We start from the raw sequence: 23,499 nt of genomic DNA, 5'->3' as shown, positions 1-23,499 counted from the left end.
ACAGATAAACACAAAAAGGCTGAGGATATTACCTACAATGAAGTACGATATCTCGGTAACGAGGTGGAGATGACGTCTGGTCTTTATGAAGTGTGATGATGAAGAATGTGTGACAGCTGTCAGGAATTAATGAGTGACAGCTGTCACTCCTGGCTGTGTCCGTGGCGGCAGCGCCCTCTCGTGCCTGAAGCCCGCACTTCAGGCAGGACGCCCTTTGGTGGTGGGCCAGCAGTACCTCTTCTGGCGGCCCACACAACATCAATAATCTTAAGAGAAACATTGTAGAAAAACAAACACTATATTCTAACCTCAGGAAGGTAGACAACGAACTACAACCTTATTTTTATCCATATGAGCCGTCCTCTGAGATGGATAAATAACAAAATTCTGAACAAGCAGACGGCTGAGAAACGGAAGCGTAGGGTCCGTCTACAAAGTGCAAAAACGAAAAGAGACACCAGAAAAAAATTTAATTTTAGTGAATTAGTGAATTTTATTGCTCATTTTATTATTTATTTTAATGATTAAAAATCACTAAAAATTTTTGCACATTTTTCCAAACTGAGTGCTGTAGTATAACCAGCAGGAACCCACTGATGTGTACAATAAATTTTGTGTCAGTACACCGTATAACATTGACGGCAAACAATGAAAATTTCTCCAAAGTTTATATATATTATATATATTTTATATATATATATATATATATATATATGTGTGTGTGTGTGTGTGTGTGTGTTCTCCACTCAGATTGCAATACCCAATCACAGATTAGCCTTTCTGTCCATCATTTACCTGTATTTTGGCATGCTTGGCGCCAGAAAGTTATGTTGGATCCAAAGGGATCCAAAAAGGCTAGGACCAAAAGTTATATTCGATCGGTTCACACTGACCAATAGCGTTACAGCTTACTGCCAACAGCTAGCCAATCAGAGCGTGGCATACAATTATTCATGAGATGACATCACTAATGACGTAGCAGAGGTCAGGAAGTTGCTGACGGACGCTGGTTGAAAAAATGGCAACAAACATGTCAACAACAGCAGAAAATTGTCTGCCAGTTATATATATATATATATATATATATATATAAGCAGTTTGCAGATAATTCACGATTTGCAGCTTATCCACATTTTTGGGGTTAACAAGGTCTAGTTTTGAAGATGTGGGTAACTCATTCAATCAAGTCAATGTGGGACACACCTGGGTCAAGGAAAGGATCATTCAACCAGGTTAACTGACCCATGCTGGTATTTTAAGATTGGCCAGGTTGATCATCACTGTGTTTGTCTTAAACTAGCAGATTTAACACACCTTTGAGTGCGGGAGGAGGCGATCGTCAGTGAGAATACCTTCTGATGTGATTACTAAGAACTAACACCTGCAACCAACTGGACCTTTTGAGGAACTGGTTTAGGACAATTGCTGTAAACAAGCAATAAGCTACAGTGAACTTGGACTTACATGTCAGGCAGTAACTTTGGGATTATTTCCACTGTGAAACCTGTGTTTTTCTGAAAGATACAAGGAGGAATTGTCTCCATGGGCAGGTGGTTGATGTAGAACTCCACTTTTGTTGCTTCCTTTGGCTTTGTCAGTTGTTCCGTTCTCGTTGTGACACCATGTGCCACCCATGTAAACTCTTTTGGGTCCACAAGAGAAGAATGTTCTGGAGTTGAGGTCATCTTCAAACCTCTTTTCCGAATACACAACAAGCATGTTTCAAGTCTGAATTCAATGGCCCATTCTTCAATCCATAACAGTGGTAGGGTGAAGCTTCCTGAGATGTGCTCATGATCGTGGTGAAAGTCTACCTCCAGGTTTTCAATGATGATACCATCACTTTCATCCACTGCACTGGCAGCAGATTCCATCTCACACAGAGGTTTCCAGATCCGTACATACTCACTGGTGTCCCTGTAATCACTTCTGGATGGACTGTTTGCCAATCTGGAAAAGCACATTATGGGACTGTGGACATGGTCCACACAAATCTCAAACTTTGGATTGATACATACTAACTGAACAGCGGGTGTGCAGAAACCTCTTTGAAGCTCAGATGTCATTTGGATTTGGAGTGTATCCCCTGGCTGTATCTGGAGATCGATGGGCACATAGTGAAAGTCCTCAGAGGTGCACGTGCTCATCTCATTTTGAAGTACCTTGCAAGATTCTGGCACATTCTTTTGTGTTTCCAGTAGATTTGTTTCAGCGTGCATTATGCACATCTTTGCATCATTCCAGTTTTCATTGTCAATTGCTTCAACAGTAGCTTTCCATGTTGTCAGTGGAACCTCAATGACAGAGTTAGAGGACGGGAGCATTTTTAACTCCTGGTGCATTTTCATGCTGTCAGGTGTATAGATTCGTCTTTTCCATTTCAGAGTGATACGTTGGGTTACTGGATCATGCAGCGGTTGGTCCTCCAGTTGTAAATCATTGTACATAATAGATAAACTCTCTGAAAATATGCTCTTGTTGAAAGGAAAGGCAATTGCAAAGCTGTCTCCTTCGGGATCTGCACTAACAATAATGACCAGCTTTGGAGCATTTTGTTTCTTCGTGCTCACGGCGTAGGAGATCTTCTCCGTCTTTTGTTCATAGTCCTTGGCATCTTTCAGGTTCTGTTCAAATTGATTGCACAAAATGTCGATCTCCCTTCGAGTGTACTGGATGTCTCTGTTACATATGACAGAGTGCAAAAGCCTCTGTAACACGATGTCCATGTACCGCCTTATCGGTGATGATGCTTGTGTGTAAGACGGTACATTTAGAGAATAGTGCCCAACTTCTGCTTTTGGGCTGGACTTGGAACGGATGACGTAAGCTTTACTAGTGCACTTTCTGAAATTATTAATGACTGGCTGGAGCAGAGGGTGGACGTCATCAGCAGCGATCATGTCCACCATTTTGTCAATGTCACCTGTTCGAGCAGCTGACTGGATGTCCTTCCACACATTTGTGAGTATGCGGAAGCTTCCACCATTTGGAGAGCTTCTATCATGGTCAAGCATGTGCCTCCGCACATGAAAAGAGAGAGGTATGAACTCTGCACATTTATCCTTGAATTCCACTATCCTTTCAGGATCTGGTTTGTCTTGACATCGAAGGGGTGTGTAATTACAGGACATGCCTGTATTGATCAACTCATCAGATGCTCGAGTGTTGAACAACACACTGAGCTCCTCAATCATCACATGTGCTTTGCGCTTCCCTGGCAACCGATAATCATCAGATTGAACATATGGCCAGTCCTCAACTCTCTTTTTCCTTTGAGCTTTTGCGAAACAGTAAGCCACTGCGATGCAGTCTTCCACCGTGCCAAATGTGGGTATGTTTCTATATCTTTCAGAGATGATGTCTTCTGCCTCTTCATAAGATAACTGTCTGTTTGAGTTGATCAATGACAGCTGGAATTTGGGCTTTCCTCTGATCTCATGTGTTTTTTTATCAACATCGATCATCAGTGACACAACCCTGCAGTCACAACGTGAGAGCAGACTGAAGGTTCCGGTGCTATACTCTTCGGGGAACATATGAATCGTTTCACGGCCGTAAAATGTAGCACCGCGTTCTTTTGCATCTTTATCTAAAGCATCACCTTTACTCACGAAGCTTGCGACATCTGAAATATGGATTCCCAACTCATAGTGGTCGCCGGCATCCTTGAGGCTGACGGCATCATCAAGGTCTCTAGCATTTTCTGGATCAACTGTGAAAGTGATGACTTCACAGATGTCATGTCTGAATTCTCCATCTTCATCTGGGGAGGAGAAACCTTTTCCCGAATAAACCTTACTGGGCCACACTTTGAACTGTTCATTCAAGATGTCTGTGGCATCATCCAAAGATTTTCCAATTGGAATAATGTCAATGACATTCCCCAGTGGAGAGAAACAATTTTTTTTCCAGCCAATCACTTGCACCTTAAATACAAAATTCTGTTTGAGCTCTTCGTTAAGTTTGACAAAGTTTTCAACCATCCAGCAACCATCAATCTGTTTCCATACAGGGATGAAGTTGCGTTTTTTCTTGCTGATGTGAATACAGACTTTGGGTGCAGATTTTGTAATGGGTATCATCGTCCTGTTGATAAATTTCTGTGAAGAACTTTTTTGTGGCTTGCTGTGATCTAGATCTTCAAGCACGCACACAAGAACACGGGATGATTTCGATTCCTTGGTGATACACATTACTTTCGCCATTTCGAATAAGACGACTTCATCTCCAGTGAAGGCCCCGCTTAAGCTGGCTCGTCCATTCATGGCGATACGTCTGGTTGGGTTGTCAAATGGCACAACATAACCTCTGCTGAATGACTCCCTCACCAGGATTCCATGCTTGTACATGTCTGGCTGCTTTTTACACAACTCCAAGAGGTCTGTGCCAACCTCTCCATTTCTGAAAGGTGGTCCTGTCTTGTGACAATCAAATTTGTTCACTTTCAGAATCTCTTCATCTGAACTGTATTTTGGCCCCACCACCTCTTCATATTCCTTTCTCAACTCTTGAAGGATTGTATCATGAGAGATGCTCTCATCTACACATTCCAACTTTTGGAATCGTGCAGTTTCCATGACATCTTTCTCAAAGAAATCTTTGGTGAAATATTCTGGTGCAGCACTGTGTTTGCTGATGCAATGGTCAACGTAGCTCTTCCAGATTCTTGAACATTTCCCAAAACAACAGAGTGCAGCCGCGTCTCCAATCACGACCACCTGGGACTGAGCTCGAGTCATCGCAGTGTTTAACACACGTGCATCATTAAACAGCTCCAGACCAGGCAGGTGAGATGTTCTTAGGCTGTCACGTGTTTGCACAGCCGTCATGATGACTGCTCTGAACTGTTTGCCTATGAACAAAAGAAGACAAAGATGCATAAGTGGTGGTGATAGTGTAATGTTTGAACAGTCAGACAGATGCAGGCTAAAGCCAATGGTACACTACATGAGAAACACACACCGTACTGCAACATCTATAATGCAACAGCATTAGGACTGTGTGTGTTGGTGAGTTCAGACCTCACTGCAGCACATTCAAAATCCTGTGATCTGACTGGTGCCACATTTCTTATATTACATCATTACAAGTAATATGAGGTGTTACAAATGGTAAATGGACTGCATTGATATAGCGCTTTTCCATCTGCATCAGACGCTCAAATCGCTTTACAAATAATGCCTCACATTCACCCCGATGTCAGGGTGCTGCCATACAGTAGTGTTCAGAATAATAGTAGTGCTATGTGACTAAAAAGATTAATCCAGGTTTTGAGTATATTTCTTATTGTTACATGGGAAACAAGGTACCAGTAGATTCAGTAGATTCTCACAAATCCAACAAGACCAAGCATTCATAATATGCACGCTCTTAAGGCTATGAAATTGGGCTATTAGTAAAAAAAAAAGTAGAAAAGGGGGTGTTCACAATAATAGTAGCATCTGCTGTTGACGCTACAAACTCAAAACAATTATGTTCAAACTGCTTTTTTAGCAATCCTGTGAATCACTAAACTAGTATTTAGTTGTATAAACACAATTTTTCATGATTTCTTCACATCTGCGAGGCATTAATTTTGTTGGTTTGGAACCAAGATTTTGCTCATTTACTAGTGTGCTTGGGGTCATTGTCTTGTTGAAACACCCATTTCAAGGGCATGTCCTCTTCATCATAAGGCAACATGACCTCTTCAAGTATTTTGACATATCCAAACTGATCCATGATACCTGGTATGCGATATATAGGCCCAACACCATAGTAGGAGAAACATGCCCATATCATGATGCTTGCACCACCATCCTTCACTGTCTTCGCTGTGGCCTGAATTCAGAGTTTGGGGGTCGTCTCACAAACTGTCTGTGGCCCTTGGACCCAAAAAGAACAATTTTACTCTCATCAGTCCACAAAATATTCCTCCATTTCTCTTTAGGCCAGTTGATGTGTTCTTTGGCAAATTGTAACCTCTTCTGCACATGTCTTTTATTTAACAGAGGGACTTTGCGGGGGATTCTTGCAAATAAATTAGCTTCACAGAGGCGTCTTCTAACTGTCACAGCACTTACAGGTAACTCCAGACTGTCTTTGATCATCCTGGAGCTGATCATTGGGTGAGCCTTTGCCATTCTGATTATTTTTCTATCCATTTTGATGGTTGTTTTCCGTTTTCTTCCATGCGCCATTTTTTTTTTTTTTTTTTGTCCATTTTAAAGCATTGGAGATCATTGTAGATGAACAGCCTATAATTTTTTGCACCTGCGTATAGGTTTTCCCCTCTCCAATCAACTTTTTAATCAAACTACGCTGTTCTTCTGAACAATGTCTTGAACGTCCCATTTTCCTCAGGCTTTCAAAGAGAAAAGCATGTTCAACAGGTGCTGGCTTCATCCTTAAATAGGGGACACCTGATTCACACCTGTTTGTTCCACAAAATTAATGAACTCACTGACTGAATGCCACACTACTATTATGGTGAACACTCCCTTTTCTACTTTTTTTTACTAATAGCCCAATTTCATAGCCTTAAGAGTGTGCATATCATGAATGCTTGGTCTTGTTGGATTTGTGAGAATCTACTGAATCTACTGGTACCTTGTTTCCCATGTAACAATAAGAAATATACTCAAAACCTGGATTAATCTTTTTAGTCACATAGCACTACTATTATTCTGAACACTACTGTACAAGGCGCTCACTACACACCGGGAGCAATAGGGGATTAAAGACCTTGCTCAAAGGCCTCTCGTGATTTTCCAGTCAGGCTGGGATTTGAACCAAGGATCTTCTGGTCTTAACCACTAGACCATAGAGTGATCATGCTTGAAATGTTTCTACAGCTTAATTGAAGTCCACCTGGACTAAATCCAATACTGATTCACTAGCAGGGCGCACTGAGGATGTGCAAAACAGCACGTATTGTCCATTTAGCATGTTTGCCTTCATGAATATGCAATTTGGAGTTTGTCTACTCGAGTGCGCAAAATTGCAGGATGTCATTTATTCATTTTCTATACCTGCTTATTTCAGTTAGGGTAATAGGGGGAAGGTGGAGCCTATCCCAGTTGTGACTGGGCGAGTGGCGGGGCACAACCTGGGTAGGCCGCCACTCCATCACCGGGCTGACACATAGGCAGACAAACAAATTCACTCTATCAGCAACGGTCAATGTAAAGTATCCAATTCACCTAACCCACATAATTGGAAGTTTGATACCCCCTGAGGGAATGCACACAAACATGGCAAGAGTACGCAAACTGCACACAGAAAGGACCAGGTTGGAAACAAACCAAGCACCTCCAAGTGTGGGGCAGCTAAACTAGAACTACATGTTGAAAATTGGGAGGGAACAGGCAAATAGGTGAGGTTTGTACAAGGGCGTAGGTTTGGTCTCAGCTTTGGTAGGGACAATACCCCCCCCGGGCCCCCTGCCCACCACCACCCCCTAACCCACTCACACCATTAGACGCACAAGTACAGCATAATACATAACATATGACGACACTTTATTAATATTTAACACTTATTTACATTATTAAGTGTGTAGGCAAACGAACAAATAGCTTAAATAACAAAATTGCACCCAAAATCACTAATCTATTCTATAGGCCTACACCTGAGAGAACAAGACAACAAAAAAATACTTGTGGAGCTAACAAAAAAAAACCAAGATGTATAATCTATTCTCTTCATCAATAATGCAGTTGTAGGTATCTAGCAACCTAATTTGCCAAAAAAAAAAAAAAAAAAAACACGATTTCCAATGATATATATGGTGTATTACGGTAAACGTAAGCCTGTGATGTCATAACGCAGAGGAAAAACACGGAAGTTTCACACTAGTGCGCCGCTGAGAAAAATAAATAAATAAATAAAATAAAAAACTAGTGCGCCGCTGATTCTCATTACCGTAAGTTCTCATATAAGCCCTCACTCTGAAAAATTTGACAGCAAGCCAAGAACCCATGCTTTCCAACAGTGCGTTCGGTGACTTTTGAAACGAGGGAAAGTATGAAAAAGAGTGCAAAAGTGACAGAAAAGTACAGAGACAGACAGCAAACATAAATGTAGTAATTTTTGAGGAAAAGGCAGGATGTTAGTGTCATTTGTGAAGGTGTGTGCGTGTTTGTGTGGGTGTGCAGTTTATTTTAAATGTGCCCCCCCCCGCCCTTCTTGTTTTTCTGCACCGGAGCAGTGTTGCCAGATATGAAATATGAAACTATCGTACCAAAACCTCAAAATGATCGTATTTTGGGAGAAATTATCGTACATAAACAAAACGCATACAACGTAGCTATTTTAGCGTTTCTTTTTTTAAATTTACAAAGAATTTTATGTCACATTTTTAAACAGTAATTATAGTAATGGGGAAACTATGGCACAAAAAGAACGCAAATGCACTACCAGACTAGAAACATTTTTTTTTTCTGTGAAGGGACACAAACGTGTTAATTACCAGACTAGAAAGAGTCGAATTCAACCTCGAGGTCGCTGTCGTCATCCGATGCCATGGACACTTGTGCAGATTTTGTTGAACACAGAAAAAATGTTGACACCTCCATACGGAACTTGAACTTTTTATTTTTCTTGTATATCTCTTTGCTCTTGTGTTTTGTTCGTTTGTTATTGCATTTGTTGAAATAAAGTTTCGAAAAAAAAAGTTGGCTGGGGAATCTTCCTGTCACGGCACAGATTGGATGGAACTCATTACTCTGTATTAGAGGGGGCGGGCTTTCAAATGACGGTCGCCGAAAGCCAGCAGCAGCAGCCCTGTGTGTGGTGTGTCTTTGATGCCGACTGAGTGCAGCGCCTGCAAAATGATTCTTGGGTGTCAGAGAGAGATGCGTGTTTGGGCAACCAACTGAAATTATCGTACATATTGGATTTTTTCCCATTATTGATCGTACATCGTACAGAGGGCAAAACTATCGTACAAATACGATAATTATCGTACATCTGGCAACACTGCACCGGAGCCACCCATCCTCTGTGCTCCGGGACCTCCCACTTTACAAATGAAGCACTGCCTGCCACGAGATGCACTTTGTTTACGTCCATGTGAGAAGAACGTGAGCTAATGAAATTGCAACATGGGTAACCCTGTCACTCTGGCACGTCGAAAACACAAAACATGACGACTAAAATTATAGTATCGAGTTCGCAGAAAAATAGTGAATGATTTTGTTATATAAACAAAAATGCTAAATATTGGTAGGGACTATTTTGCCATCCCAAAATATTGGTTGTGACTTGTCCCTATGGTCCATATGCAAACCTACGCCCCTGGGTTTGTACATGCAACATGATTTAAGTATTTTAAATGAGTCTGTGCGTGTTTCAGGGACAAAGTGTGACACATCACTGATAGTAATGATCTGGTTGTCACAGTAAAACATGCCAGAATTCATTTGTATTGAAGCACAAGGTGCCTGCAAAAGACTGATTGAATATCATTTTGTGCACAGTTGTCTGTGTTTCACCAGCAGAATGCAGCGTAATTCTTTAATCGTACCTTGGTCTGAGATAAAGCATTTTTAAAATCAATGCTTCATGTTTTGTGGAATGACAATCTTGAATCTCAAATTCATTTTCAGCCAGCCCATTGGTGCATAATGCCACATCTATTTGAACAAATTTAGCAGGTACACAGTAAATTTTACAGAGTAAAATATACTCTGCCGGGATAACATTTGGTCCCAGTTTAAATAGAGTAAAATACACTCTATTATAGAGTGAAATCAGCTCTACAGTCTTGTCAAATCAAGTGATCTACTCCAGTAAGAGTTGATTTTACACTGTGATAGAATTGATTTAGCACTGTGATAGAGTATATTTAACTCTATTTGGACTGGGACCAAATGTTATCCCAGCAGAGTAAATTTTACTCGTCAAATTTTACTGTGTGCCATTAAAATAAAGACCTGAGAATGTAACTTCTTTTCTTGTGTGCGTTAATGGGAAAATTAAACAAGACATTATGAAGATTAGGTCAAGCTACTGTACCTTGGACGTTTGCAAGATTCTCAACATGGACATTACCAAGGTTCGTTCTCAACAGTGATTTCCTGATCTGTCGGACCTGTGATGCAAAATAATAACATAGTGAAGTAAACCATTACAACCTTGAACATCTCTGACACTGGCATTAAACTCATGTAGAATTGTTATTTACATCAAGTTTTTGTTTAATATTTTTACAATTATAGTCACTCTAAAGTAGTTTTTATTTACCTGAGCTCCTTCTGACAGAATACAAATTGAATCCTGATCTTTGGTTCCCCAGGTCGATGGCCAGTGTTGCAGAATCTCTTGAACTACCTCAACCACTTTGACAACTTCCTCTTTGTTAAACCAAGACATGGAAATATCGTCCAAAAGACATTCCCCCCTGACATGATGGAACTTCAGTGCATGGCCGTCTGGATGAGAAGGAATATTTCCAGCAGCTTTGATAACGTCATTCTTCCCAACATAGAAATTGGTGGATACAAAGTCCACAATCTCTTTTGTTGAGCGGTAGTTCTCACTGAAAATGATTCTACTCTTGTGGGCAGCGTCACACTTTTGGTTTTGATAATAGTGAAACAAGCGATTGAGAAGCGTGTGATCTGAACGGTGGTGATCGTCTACTGAGAAAAGCTTTGGTCCCATTTGCATGTGGTCTCCAGCTAAAACAACTCTGGTGTTTGGTCCAGCAAGACCAAGTGGCATCAAGGCTTCACATTCCAGCATCTGAGAGGCTTCATCAATTAGAATGTGGCTGAAGTATCCTTCTGGCAAATTTAGCTCGTGGAAATATCTTGCCATAGATGTAGTAGTAACAACTACGTTGTGTGGATCCAGGGTGGCTTTTGTTGGTAGGAGGAAATACTGCTTGTCTCTGGAAAGCAAACAGTACTGAAGAGTAATCTCATCTGTAGCAAGCAAAGCAGACCCCTGTTTGTTTGATTTTATTCGAATTGGTCTCATTTTGCTCTTTTGTTTCTTGATGAACTGATGGAAGTGCTCTCTGATATACAGATCTGCAGAACTACAAAGAAAAAAAAAATTAAACCACAATGTTGCTACATTATACCTTGTAATCGCTTAAAAGCTTACAGAAGGCAGACACTGGAGCTAATGGTAAATACATAGTATCACAAAGTATATTACCTGTTGGTGTATGTGCAAATTAGCATTTTGTTCTCACGTTGCTTGCAAAGCTCTTTGGCTGCTGTAGCAAGAGTGAATGTTTTCCCAGTTCCAAAAGGGCCATAAATAAGGAGAGGAGCCACAAATCTTTGGTCATCCGATGTCCCCATGATGAAGCCAACTGCTGACTTTTGCTTTTCATTTAAGATTTCACATTGAATGTTGTACACAGGAAGTCCACAGTTCTTTAAATCCGGTAGCACTCTTTTGGTGTCTGGTAGGAGGTGTACAGCTTTGTGCATCGTGCAGAATCTTTGGCGGTTGAGTTGAAATTGCACCTCCATCTGATATGATTCATTGCGTTCAAGTGCAAGATCAGAGCAGCATTTTTTAGACAGCTGCACATACATTTTGTTCTCGTAAACCGTGTCTTGGTGGATGATGGCTTCGTAGACTTTACAGTTTCGATCCCTTGAGGATAATGGGGCAATCAGGGCAGACGGGATGCTCCGTCTTAGTGCCAATCCCTCTGGAGTGTCTGGTGTGAGACTGCAAGGAATGCAGACTGCACAGAAGAGTTCTCCTTGTGGAGCAATTTTTATGCCAAACTGGATACTTTCCAATGTCGAAAACGTTGTGACTTCTCCACAAATGTTTAGTCTGGAAAAGATAAAACAATGTATTCATTTATTAGTCCTGCCTGGGAAAATTTGCAATGTCACAACAGCAGTGATCATCATCATCACTGTGCAACAGTAGGACAATGTAAACCATGGGATGGCACATCAAGCGATTAAATAAAAACATGAGAAATCTGAGATTTCTGACGTCCGCCAATCCGGATCCAGATCAAATCCTTCAAAGCCTATATAAAGTGAAACTTGATCCAGAATCCAGATCCGGATCCAGATCACCTCCAAAATTCAGTGGAGGCTTCCATGCCCTAATATCGATCTGTGGTGCAAATGTGGTGAGAATACATTAAGTACTTTTGGCGTAATCCTTCAAAGCCTATAAAAAGTGAAACTTGATCCAGATCACCTCCAAAATGTAATTAGTTTTCCATGGTCTAATATGTATCCGTAGTGAAAATTTGGTGAGAATCCATGAAGTAGTTTTGGTGTAATCCTTCAAAGCCTATATAAAGTGAAACTTGATCCAGAATCCAGATCCGGATCCAGATCACCTCCAAAATTCAGTGGATGCTTCCATTCCCCTAATATCGATCTGTGGCGCAAATGTGGTGAGAATACATTAAGTACTTTTGGCGTAATCCTTCAAAGCCTATACAAAGTGAAACTTGATCCAGAATCCAGATTCAGATCACCTCCAAAATGTAATTTGTCTTCCATGGTCTAATATGTATCTGTAGTGAAAATTTGGTGAGAATCTGTGAAGGAGTTTTGACGTACAACCCCAATTCCAGTGAAGTTGGGACGTTGTGTGAAATGTAAATAAACATAGAATACAATGATTTGCAAATCCTGCAACACATTTCAAAAAAGCTGGGACAGTGGTATGTTTACCACTGTGTTACATCACCTTTCCTTCTAACAACACTCAATAAGCATTTGGGAACTGAGGACACTAATTGTTGAAGCTTTGTAGGTGGAATTCTTTCCCATTCTTGCTCGATGTATGACTTCAGTTGTTCAATAGTCCAGGGTCTCTGTTGTCGTATTTTGGGCCTCATAATGTTTCACACATTTTCAAAGGGTGACAGGTCTGGACTGCAGGCAGGCCAGTCTAGTACCCGCACTCTTTTACTACAAAGCCACACTGTTGTAACATGTGCAGAATGCGGCTTGGCATAGTCTTACTGAAATAAGCAGGGATGTCCCTGAAAAAGATGTTGCTTGGATGGCAGCATGTGTTGCTCCAAAACCTGGATGTACCTTTCAGCATTGATGGTGCCATCACAGATGTGTAAGTTGCCCATGCCGTGGGCACTAACACACCCCCATACCATCACAGATGCTGACCTTTGAACTTTACACTGGTAACAATCTGGATGGTCTTTTTCTTCTTTTGTCCAGAGGACACGACGTCCATGATTTCCAAAAACAGTTTGAAATGTGAACTCATCAAATCACAGCACACTTTTCCACTTTGCGTCTGTCCATTTCGAATGAGCTTTGCATGGTAGAGTTTTAACTTGCACTTGTAGATGTAGTGACAAACTGTGTTAACTGACAATGGTTTTCTGAAGTGTTCCTGAGCCCACGCGGTAAGATCCTTTACACAATGATGTCGGTTTTTAATGCAGTGCCGCATGAGGAATCAAAGGTTACGGGCATTCAGTGTTGGTCTTCGTCCTTGCCGCTTACATGTACCAAGTTCTCCAGATTCTCTGAATCTTCTGATTATGGACTGTAGATGATGGAATTCCTAAATTCCTTGCAACTGAATGTTGAGAAACATTGTTCTTAAACTGTTGGACTATTTTTTCATGCAGTTGTTCACAAAGTGGTGATCCTTGCCCCATCTTTGCTTGTTAATGGCTGAGCCTTTTGGGGATGCTCCTTTTATACCCAATCATGACACTCACCTGTTTCCAATTAACCTGTTCACCTGTGGAATGTCATAAACAGGTGTTCTTTGAGCATTCATCAACTTTCCCAGTCTTTTGTCCCAACGTTTTTGAAATGTGTTGCAGGTATCCATTTCAAAACGAGCAAATATTTGCACAAAAACAATAAAGTCTATCAGTCTGAACATTAAATATCTTGTCTTTGTGGTGTATTCAATTGAATATAGGTTGAAGAGGATTTGCAAATCATTGTATTCTATGTTTATTTACATTTCACACAACGTCCCAACTTCATTGGAATTGGGGTTGTAATCCTTCAAAGCCTATATAAAATCCGGATTTGGATCCGGATCATCTCCAAAATTTAATAGGTTCTTCCATGGCCTAATATCTATTTGTGGTGAAAATTACATCAAAATCTGTGCAGTAGTTTTGACGTAATCCTGCTAAACAGACAGACAGACAATTAAATAAAAGCTGATGGTTTTATTACGTCTTGGCGGACAACAGAAATACTATATACATTGAGAAACACATAAGGTTTTGGAATGTGTACCAATTTCAAATACAATTACATTACCTTGAAACAACTGCATCTTCTGCACGTTCTTCATTGTACAAGAAGTGATGCATTCTCTCTTTGTAGTTGTCGTGATTTAGAGCCGTTTTGTTGTTGCATGAGTACTTATACAGAAAACTAATCTGAGGAGGCTTGTACTCCTTTAACAGCTCTTCCTGTTCTTCTGTTCTTTTTAAAGATGGCACGATGACCCTGTTCCCGCTATGCCAGCGTTCGGCACCACGAAAGGTAGCGCCAATGTTCGTAGCTGGAGGTTCTGTGTCATCAAAAGTCGACAGGCCTGCTTTCACTCTCAGTTTCTGCAAGAGCACTGGTCTCAGGCCAAAATCCATCACTAACCACTGTTCATACAACCCTGGGCTGATGGACGTGAAAGACACAGTGATGTCATAAGTCATACTTTCATTGTGGAAATGCTTCCCTGCCAAATAGATTAAGGGTTCGGAACTGATGTCACCAAGGGAGAATGAAGCTCCAGGCTCTTGCTTCAGCAGTGCCACATGCAGAAGCTCTCTCTGCATGGAGACAAAAATGAACATAAAAATTAGCATGTACACACTTCTAGTTGGTCCCTGCTGCCACCTATTTTAATTTAATATATTTAGTTTATACAGCACCAAATCACAACAAAGCTGACTCAAGGCGTGTCACACAAGTAAGGTCTAACCGTACCAACCCCTAGAGCAAGCACACAGGTGACAGTGGAAAGGAAAAACTCCCTCTGATGATTTGAGGAAGAAATCTCAAGCAGACCAGACTCAAAGGGGTGACCCTCTGTTTAGGCCATTCTACCAAAAAGGTTTACAATACAAAACAATACAGAACTGTTGCGGAGAATATCGCAATGGCAAATGAGCCAGAAAACACCTTGTCACTGCGCTGAAGGGTGTGCATCACTTAACAGCCACAAGTAAAAATTGTAAACAAGGTGATATAAAAGTTGGTGGTTCCCTGAGGGAACCCCCTCAAACACAGGGAAAACACACAAACTCCACACAGAAAGGATCAGGTCGGGAGAAAATCCAGGACTTTCTCACTGTGAGGCAACAGCGCTAACCACTAAGACACCATGCTGAAAACTGTGGGAGGGAACATGCAAATAGACGAGGTTTACATATGCATAAGGAAATTTAGCGGGTGCTGATAGTGTTGGTATTTTGCTTGTTTGAAACCTTGGTGCTAACTTATTGTGTTTGACAGACTGCTCTTCAGAGGAAAAAGGCCTCACCTCCTTGTATACAGAAAAAAACTGTACACAGAAAATAATACAGCATTCATTCATAAATGTCAGGTAAAGCATTAGGGAGTTTACTTTAGGGCCACTTCACACATAGTACGAATGTGGTCGACTTGTGCATGAAACATGAATCGTATGCAATACATCTAAAATCGTAGCTGCCTCCAACGCCTCGTACACCTGTTGAACCACATCTATTTGTGCACATAAGCGGCTGAAAGAAAGAGTGTGCCCTGTGAGAGCCCATCGAACCCTGTCGCAGCAGGTGCCAACAATGCGACAAATACGCCACTTTCAGTCACGTATCAGCAGAAATATGCCGTAACAAATGCCGTTTGGTCAGTTATCATGGCACTTTTTTCTCTTTTTTAAAAAAATACGTTTATCTGCTTGTTGATTTTAGCCATTTCATGCTCCTGTTATAAGACAGTGATTGTAGTGCAGTGGTAAAGTGTCTGTCTGGTAATCAGAGCTTTTGTAAATTGCAGGTTTGAATCCTGTGAGTGACATTTATTTTTATTTAACCAGGGTTATTTAACCGCGGGGTTCTGTATTGCGCCCTCTTTTATTTATTATTTATATCAACCCAGTTATATTCACTAATTATAAAACTGGTTTTAATGTTATTTTTCTCCACATCAGCAGCGCAATGTGGTGCACCATGTCCCAGCTGCTCGCACTGTGTTCCTGCTCGCACAACACCGTTGCAGCAGGTTCGTTCATGCCTGCCCGTCAGCTTGATGTTTTCATGGTTCGCTCATACGAGCTGTTCCTCTGTGATTCGCCCTGATTTGTACTTATTCGTACTATGTGTGAAGGGGCCCTTATGGTTGTTTCTCTAAGAATAAATTAGTCAGGCAGATGAAGACCAGAATTTAGATGGACGTGGACATTCTGGACAAAAGCGCCACATCAAAGGTTTACATACCCTGCTGGAATTTTTGATTTTTTTTTTTGGACATTTTTCAGAGAATATGAATGATAACACAAAAACTTTTTGTTCACTCACGGTTAGTGGCTGTGTTAGCCATTTATTGTCAAACAACTGTGTTTACTCTTTTTAAATCATAATGACAACAGAAACTACCCAAATGACCCTGATGAAAAGTTTTTGAACAAATAACGTCTGACTCTATCCAAAATGGTAGAGTTGTGTTCCTTGACCCTGATGATGCATCCAAGATTGTGATCCTCAGTGGCCAAGAAGTTGAGATGTTGGTAGATAATAGATTTTTACATTGCAGAAATCTTGAAAATCCAAGATGGTCACCATAATGCATCTGGAAGAAGTGGCACCTATGAAAATGGAAAGCTCAGAGAATGAGGAATTTTTTTTTTTTTTGCGGCCTTTTGGTGTAGAGCACGGACACAGTGTTCCACACAAGTCTACACAACACTCTGCTACTGTATGTAAGTCTATGCAACACTGCACTACTGCACACCATGCCTCCGCAACTGTACACAACTCTACGCCAGAGGGAGAAATCCTTTAGGGTTTTTTATCAGTACATACCTGCATTGCTAAATTTTATTCATCCCGCTGAACTTTGCTGGCGGTGAAGCTTCAAAACCACGGAAGAAGAAGAGGCGGGCCAAGCTTCCATATCCACTATAACACCTCACAGACGGATTGTGCGCGCAATCACTGGCTGCAGCTCCTCCTTCACCTCCTCAAGTTCTCTCACAATTGTGGCACATTAAATAAAGTCCATTAACTCCTGGAAATAATGTATTCTCACTTTTTTGAATTTATCAAATGCATCTGAATGTCCAGGCAGTCTGTAAAAACAGCGTCATGGAGCCAAGCTTCTCCCCCTGAGTGCAACTTACGCAGCCATTCCTGCATACTAGACAGGCAGCCTAATGCAACCCTACGCAGGCCCGGTGTGAAAGGTGCTTTAAGCGGCACAGAATATTGGAGAATATTGTTCTGCTGTCCGACACGGCTTCCTGCTTCACACGGTTTCGTAACCTTACATACAGTTTCAAAGTTCCACAAGTCCCACATGCATCCTTTGATTCTCTCATTTGTTCTGCAACAATCAATAACCCGGTAAACACAGCACCTAGCAGTGCTAATTGCTTCAGAGTTCCACGTCCACTCGTTCCATCAAGATCGCTAAGGCAATGCTGCTTCTTCTCTAAACTTTCATGGTCACGATATTGCAAAATTAAATAAACTTGTGTAGCTTTCTCTAGGATACATGTAAAAATAAAATAAAAACAAGCATTTTTGAGAAATTTGTCTGACTGGAAGAAAAAAAAGGTTGAAAAACCAATGCATTCTTGGGTTGATTTTTCCTGGATGCATTAGGGAGAACTGCACAGTTACTCTTAGTAAACTACCTGCAAAACTGTCTCCGTAAAAGTTTGGCTTGCCCACCCAATTTAACACTCGCCTGGGATTTTAGTAAATCAGGCCGTAAATGTAGTTAAGTACCTCGATGCTATGTTAATTCAGTGAAGACCAGTACAGTCATGGCCGCCTGTCAGTCACCATAGCAGACTTTTATCCTTTCTGAAGCATTTATATAAAATTTTCAAGACAAATGAAGATAATGTGATATACACAGTTGCTGTATATCTCTTTGGTTTTCAAGAAAACCTAATCACAAAAATAGAAAACCTAACCTAACAAACAAACAAAAGGAGGATGAACGTTCATATGTATCATCATGCTATCAAAACAAGAAAATTAGTCTGGGAAAAAAAAAAAAACATTGTTACCTCTGTGTCAACTTGGAAGTTCCACTGCAGTGTTGTGTTGAGCTGTTCACAGTCTACCGTTAAATCTCCATCACAAGTAACACTGACATCATCAACATGGTCCGATATCTGTTAAAAATTTCAAATGATGAAATGAAACAGTGTTAGTGAGAATATGGAAAACAATTCAAGTCCCAATAGGTTTAAACTTGTTACAACATGTTGTGCCAGGAGTGTACTGGGGATAAAATTCAGCCCAGGGCTAATCCACTGGGACGAGGGGTGGCTGGCTGTTGCATGCAATATTATTCACACCTCAAATCTACAGTGCATTCAGAAAGTACTCACAGTGTTGTGGAATATTAAGTTTTATCTGAACACGGTGAAAATGATAATAAAGGTTCTGACAGAATGGTCTTCATTGTCTTGCATTTATTTGAAGCTTCGAACACACAAAAGAGGTCACTTAGAATACATGCAGTTTGCAGAGGAAAAAAAAAAAAAATAAGAGGTGCACACAGAATAACTGTGCACATAGCATTATGAGGCAAGACAGTTGTCTAACAGGGTCGCAGGCCTTGAGCCTAGACAACAAGACACCTTTCACACAGCAGACAATGTATTTTCTAGCTTGATACATTTTAAGGAGTGAACAGTTCATGTAACAGAAAAATTGTACATGCAGCTGTGGAATAATCAGAGCGGTAAGCCGAGGTCAACTTGAAACAAACAGCAGTTTGTGATACATGAAGTTTTGTAAGCACCATGTAGCAGCTTGAGCAATACTTTAAGACATCAGTCAGATGTACTGAATGTGTTTGTTTTCATATAATAGCCATAGACAAACAGTAACTCCTTGTTATCACAATACACACAAGATATATTGAATATTACAATACTTGCTATAACTGCTATAATATTTGCCATAACACACAGCACTTCACGTTTTCCATATTTCATGTTACAGCCTTATTACAAAATAGAGTAAATTTATTTTCCCCTCAAAATTCTACTCACAACACCCCATAATGAGAACATCAAAAAGTTTTTTTTTTTTTTTTTGCAAATTTATTAAAAATATAAAAGTAAGAAATCACACCTTCATAAGTATTCACATCCTTTGCTCAATACTTTGTTGATGCACCTTTGGCAGCAATTACAGGCTCAAGACTTCTAGAATATGATGTCACAAACTTGGTGCACCTATCTTTGGGCAGCGTTGTCCATTCCTCTTTGGAGCACCTCTCAAGCTCCATCAGGTTGGATGAGGAGTGTCGGTGCACAGACATTTTCAGATCTTTCCAGCGATTTTTAATTGGATTCAGGTCTGGGCTCTGGCTGGGCCACTCAAGGACATTCACAGAGTTGTCCTAAAGCCACTCCTTTGATATCTTGGCTGTGTCCTGCTCAAAGATGAACCGTCATCCCAGTCTGAGGTCAAGAGGACTCTGGAGCAGGTTTTCATCCAGGATGTCTCTGTACATTGCTGCATTCATTTTTCCTTCAATCCTGATGAGTCTCCCAGTAACTGCACTTGAAAAACATCCCCACAGCATGATGCTGTCACCAACATGCTTCACTGTAGGGATGGTGCCTGGTTTCCGCAAATGTGAAGCCTGGCATTCACGTCAAAGAGTTCAGTCTTTGTCTCATCAGACCAGAGAATTTTGTTTCTCATGGTCTCAGAGTCCTTCAGGTGCCTTTTGGCAAACTCCAGGCGAGCTGTCATGTGCCTTTTACTAAGGAGTGGCTTCCATCTGGCCACTCTACCATACAGGGCTGATTGGTGGATTGTTACAGAGATGGTTGTCCTTCTGGAAGGTTCTCTCTCCACAGAGGAATGCAACAGTATTGGGTTCTTGGTCACCTCCCTGACTAAGGCCTTTCTCCCCCAATTGTTCAGTTTGTACGGGCGGCCAGCTCTAGGAAGAGTCCTGGTGGATCAGAATTTCTTCCATTTATGTTTGATGGAGGCCACTGTGCTCACTGGGACCTTCAAAGCAGCAGAAATGTTTCTGTACCCTTCCCCCATCGTTTGTGCTCTGACATGCACTGTAACCTGTGGGACCTTATATGTAGACAGGTGTGTGTCTTTCCAAATCATGTCCAATCAACTGAATTTATCCCAGGTGGGCACCAGTTAAGCTGTAGAAACATCTCAAGGATGATCAGTCGAAACTGGATGCACCTGAGCTCAATTTTGAGCTTTATGGCAAAGGCTGTGAATGCATATGTACAGGTTTTCTTAGTTTTTAATATTTTAACAAATTTGCAAAAAAAAAACAACAAAAAAAAACAAAAAAAACCTTTTTTTCACATTGCTATTATGGGGTATTGTGTGTAGAATTTTGGAATAAGGCTATAACATAACAAAATGTGGAAAAAGTGTAGCTCTGTGAATACTTTCTGGATGCACTGTAGATTTCAAACAAGTAAATCTCCAGTTCCAATGACCTTTTACAATTTCAGACAAAATTAAAATTTCTTTGGGAACATTATTTTTTTCCACAGTATTCAAAAGTCACATTTTCTGGAAAAAAAATGCATGATTTTGAACCACGTGGATAAAACTGCATGATGCCATGTCACACTCAGTTTCCCAGAATGCCTTTCATGAAACAAAGGGAGCTGCTATACTACAAATACTAGTGTAAATTTAGGGCAGTTCAATTGTAATGGAATTACAATGACAGCAAAACCTGGCCACATTTAGCCTATCAATGAAGTGTTGCTCTGATTGTAATTCCATTACCATAGAGTTGACCTTGCCCTATTAAACATGACATACCTTTAATTATGACTGAAAGTGCTAACAACAATGCAAATGAAAGCAAAGCGACAACAACGGACATAAGTGATAAACACAGGACACAGACATCCCACTGGAAAGAAATCCCTCATTCTGAACAAATTTCAAAGTTAATTTTGTTGAATATCTGCTGAATAGGGGCGGCACAGTGGCTTAGTGGTTAGCACTGTTGCCTCACAACGAAGGCCTTTCTGTGTGGAGTATGTTCTCCCCGTGTTTGCGTGGGTTTCCTCCGGGTGCTCCGGTTTCCTCCCACATCCAAAGGCATGCGGGTTAGGAGGATTGGAATCTTTAAGTTGTCCTTCGGTGTGCTTGTGGGTATGTCTTTGTTTGTTTGTCTGTTTGTGGCCCTGCGACAGACTGGCGTCCTGTCCTGGGTGTACCCCGCCTCATGCCCTATGACTGCTGGGATAGGCTCCAGCCCCCCGCGACCCTTAATTGGACTAAGTGGTAGAAGATGGATGGATCTGCTGAATAGGTAAGACAACACTCACACAGGTTTGTTGTGTCAGTTGTCAATACTAACCTTAGTTGCAGTGACAATGTTTACTTGGTTTGCCAAAACGAGTCAATGGGAAGGCTAACATTTTATCAAATCTTGATTATGTCATCTTCATCCAGAACATCATCAATAGATTAATTGGTAATAAAAATAATTGTTAGTTTCCAGCTTGCCACCCTGTTGTTATTTTCTGTGTTTTTGTGTCTTTTTGACAGTTTATATCCTTATATGTTGGGATTTTTAACAGTTCATAAAATAACTACTTTTTAATGACAAAATATGTCAATGCAAGTTTGAACGTTACTGACTGGATTTATAGTTCTAAATTAATTAAAACAATTGACTAATCAGAAAATAATCAATAGACTAAAAAAAATCATTTCATGACTCAATTACAAATAAAATAAAATAAATAAATTATTAGTTGCAGCCCTATGTATTAGATTATAATCACTCAGGCTGACATCGAATTGCAATGTGATTAATTTTTACAGAACAGATTTTTTTAAAATGAACAAAAGTCAGTTGTTGGAACACAAATTTTATGCAGAATTACTATACCGGTGAGTTGAATATATATTTTTTAACTTGTGAGGTTTTATGGGACACAAGCTGATGCCATATGAAAGAATAAAGCAGGTTGGACAGACAGCAGTCCTCATTTTTCAGTATCATATTAACCCCCCCCCCCCCCCCCATAATGAGAAACTACAGTACTCAGCATCATTAACAGACTTGTTTTTTTACATTGTTAAATACTGTGGAAAACGTCAAGCTTGTTTCCTCCAAAAACGTAAGCCACAGAAGAAGATAATACATGTGTCATAGTTTGGGAACACAGAGTGAGTGTTTTCTGTCCCACAATACACCAGAACAAATGTTTGCCAAAGGATGCACCACTCTGAGTAGATCCTTTCTGAAAATAGAACATCTTAGTCTAAGCAACCACTCGGACTACAAACACACACGACACAAAGAATGAAACAAAAGGGAAAAAAAAACATTTGTACTCACAATGTATACTTCATTGCTGCTGTTTTTGTATTCCTCCAACAGCCGTTCGTTGTAGCACATAAGACCTTGAGCTTCAATGTTTTGTCTGATTTCCTTTTCTTCAGCACATCTCATCATCCACTCCTGCAGTTCTTCCGCAGAGTGAGCCTTTGGACACTTGTCTCCATACTCACAGGTTTGTGGTCTCCAAAATAAAATTACAATGTTTACTTTACCACATGAGCTTATTTGAATAAATCGATTCCAGACCTCTACACATGCTTCATGAAATCTATCTGATCATGTCTGATTATGAAATATACAATTGAGATGTGCTCCTCATGTAGACTATTAACTTCAACAGGTTTAAAAATAATTTACATTTAGGAATTATGGGCATTTGTATGCACAGTCTTTCCATATTCACAGCCCACAATTAACTTGGCAAAATAATACCACTTTTACAGCCAGTTTTGTTTGCAAGCGTAGGGGGCATTTATGTAAACATTTATACAGTACTGAATATGTCTTGGACTTCATTTCCATCACTGATTAATATTTGCAATGTATAAGTAATATGGTACTGTGTGGTAAATCTGAAAGTTCTCAAATAACCAGAGTACACAGTAAATTTTACAGAGCAAAATAAACTCTGCCAGAACTACATTTGGTCCCACTTCAACAAGAGTTAAATAAACTCTATTATAGTGTGAAATCAGCTCTATCGTCTTGTCAAATCAAGTTTTTCAACTGCAATAAGAGTCATTCACTGCATGATGGAGCTGCGTACAAGAAGTAGATCAGTGAGGGAAGCCATCAAAACACCCATAAAACTCCAAATGGGTTACTGGCTTTTTTTTTAAAGGCACACCCCTTCATAATTTATCAAGAGCAAAACTACATCCACAAAATAACTGTTCAGCCCAGTGTCACAGTTTACCCTAAAACGGTGACAAAAGCAATCATACAAGACTGCCGTCTATGACTTGGGGTTGCAGTTTTACGCATGTACAATAAT

General features: G+C 40.4%; 1 protein-coding gene across 1 annotated transcript in view; it reads right to left on the bottom strand.

Annotated features, from left to right (window-relative positions):
• Positions 1-23,499, bottom strand: part of helz2a (helicase with zinc finger 2a) — a 61,675-nt gene that overhangs the window by 27,470 nt on the left and 10,706 nt on the right. The window contains exons 3-9 of the mRNA XM_034167315.1: positions 22,503-22,686; positions 18,199-18,306; positions 14,235-14,749; positions 11,146-11,784; positions 10,225-11,023; positions 9,997-10,072; positions 1,465-4,852 (exon numbers count right to left, since the gene is read on the bottom strand). Of these exons, the coding sequence (XP_034023206.1) occupies positions 1,465-4,852; positions 9,997-10,072; positions 10,225-11,023; positions 11,146-11,784; positions 14,235-14,749; positions 18,199-18,306; positions 22,503-22,686 (5,709 nt within the window). The remainder of the gene's footprint in view (positions 1-1,464; positions 4,853-9,996; positions 10,073-10,224; positions 11,024-11,145; positions 11,785-14,234; positions 14,750-18,198; positions 18,307-22,502; positions 22,687-23,499) is intronic.

This window comes from Thalassophryne amazonica, chromosome 3 (genome assembly GCF_902500255.1).
Source record: "Thalassophryne amazonica chromosome 3, fThaAma1.1, whole genome shotgun sequence".
Classification (NCBI taxonomy): Eukaryota; Metazoa; Chordata; class Actinopteri; order Batrachoidiformes; family Batrachoididae; genus Thalassophryne; species Thalassophryne amazonica.
The sequence above is the reverse complement of the archived record's forward strand: the minus strand, read 5'-3'. Positions and strand labels throughout refer to the sequence as shown.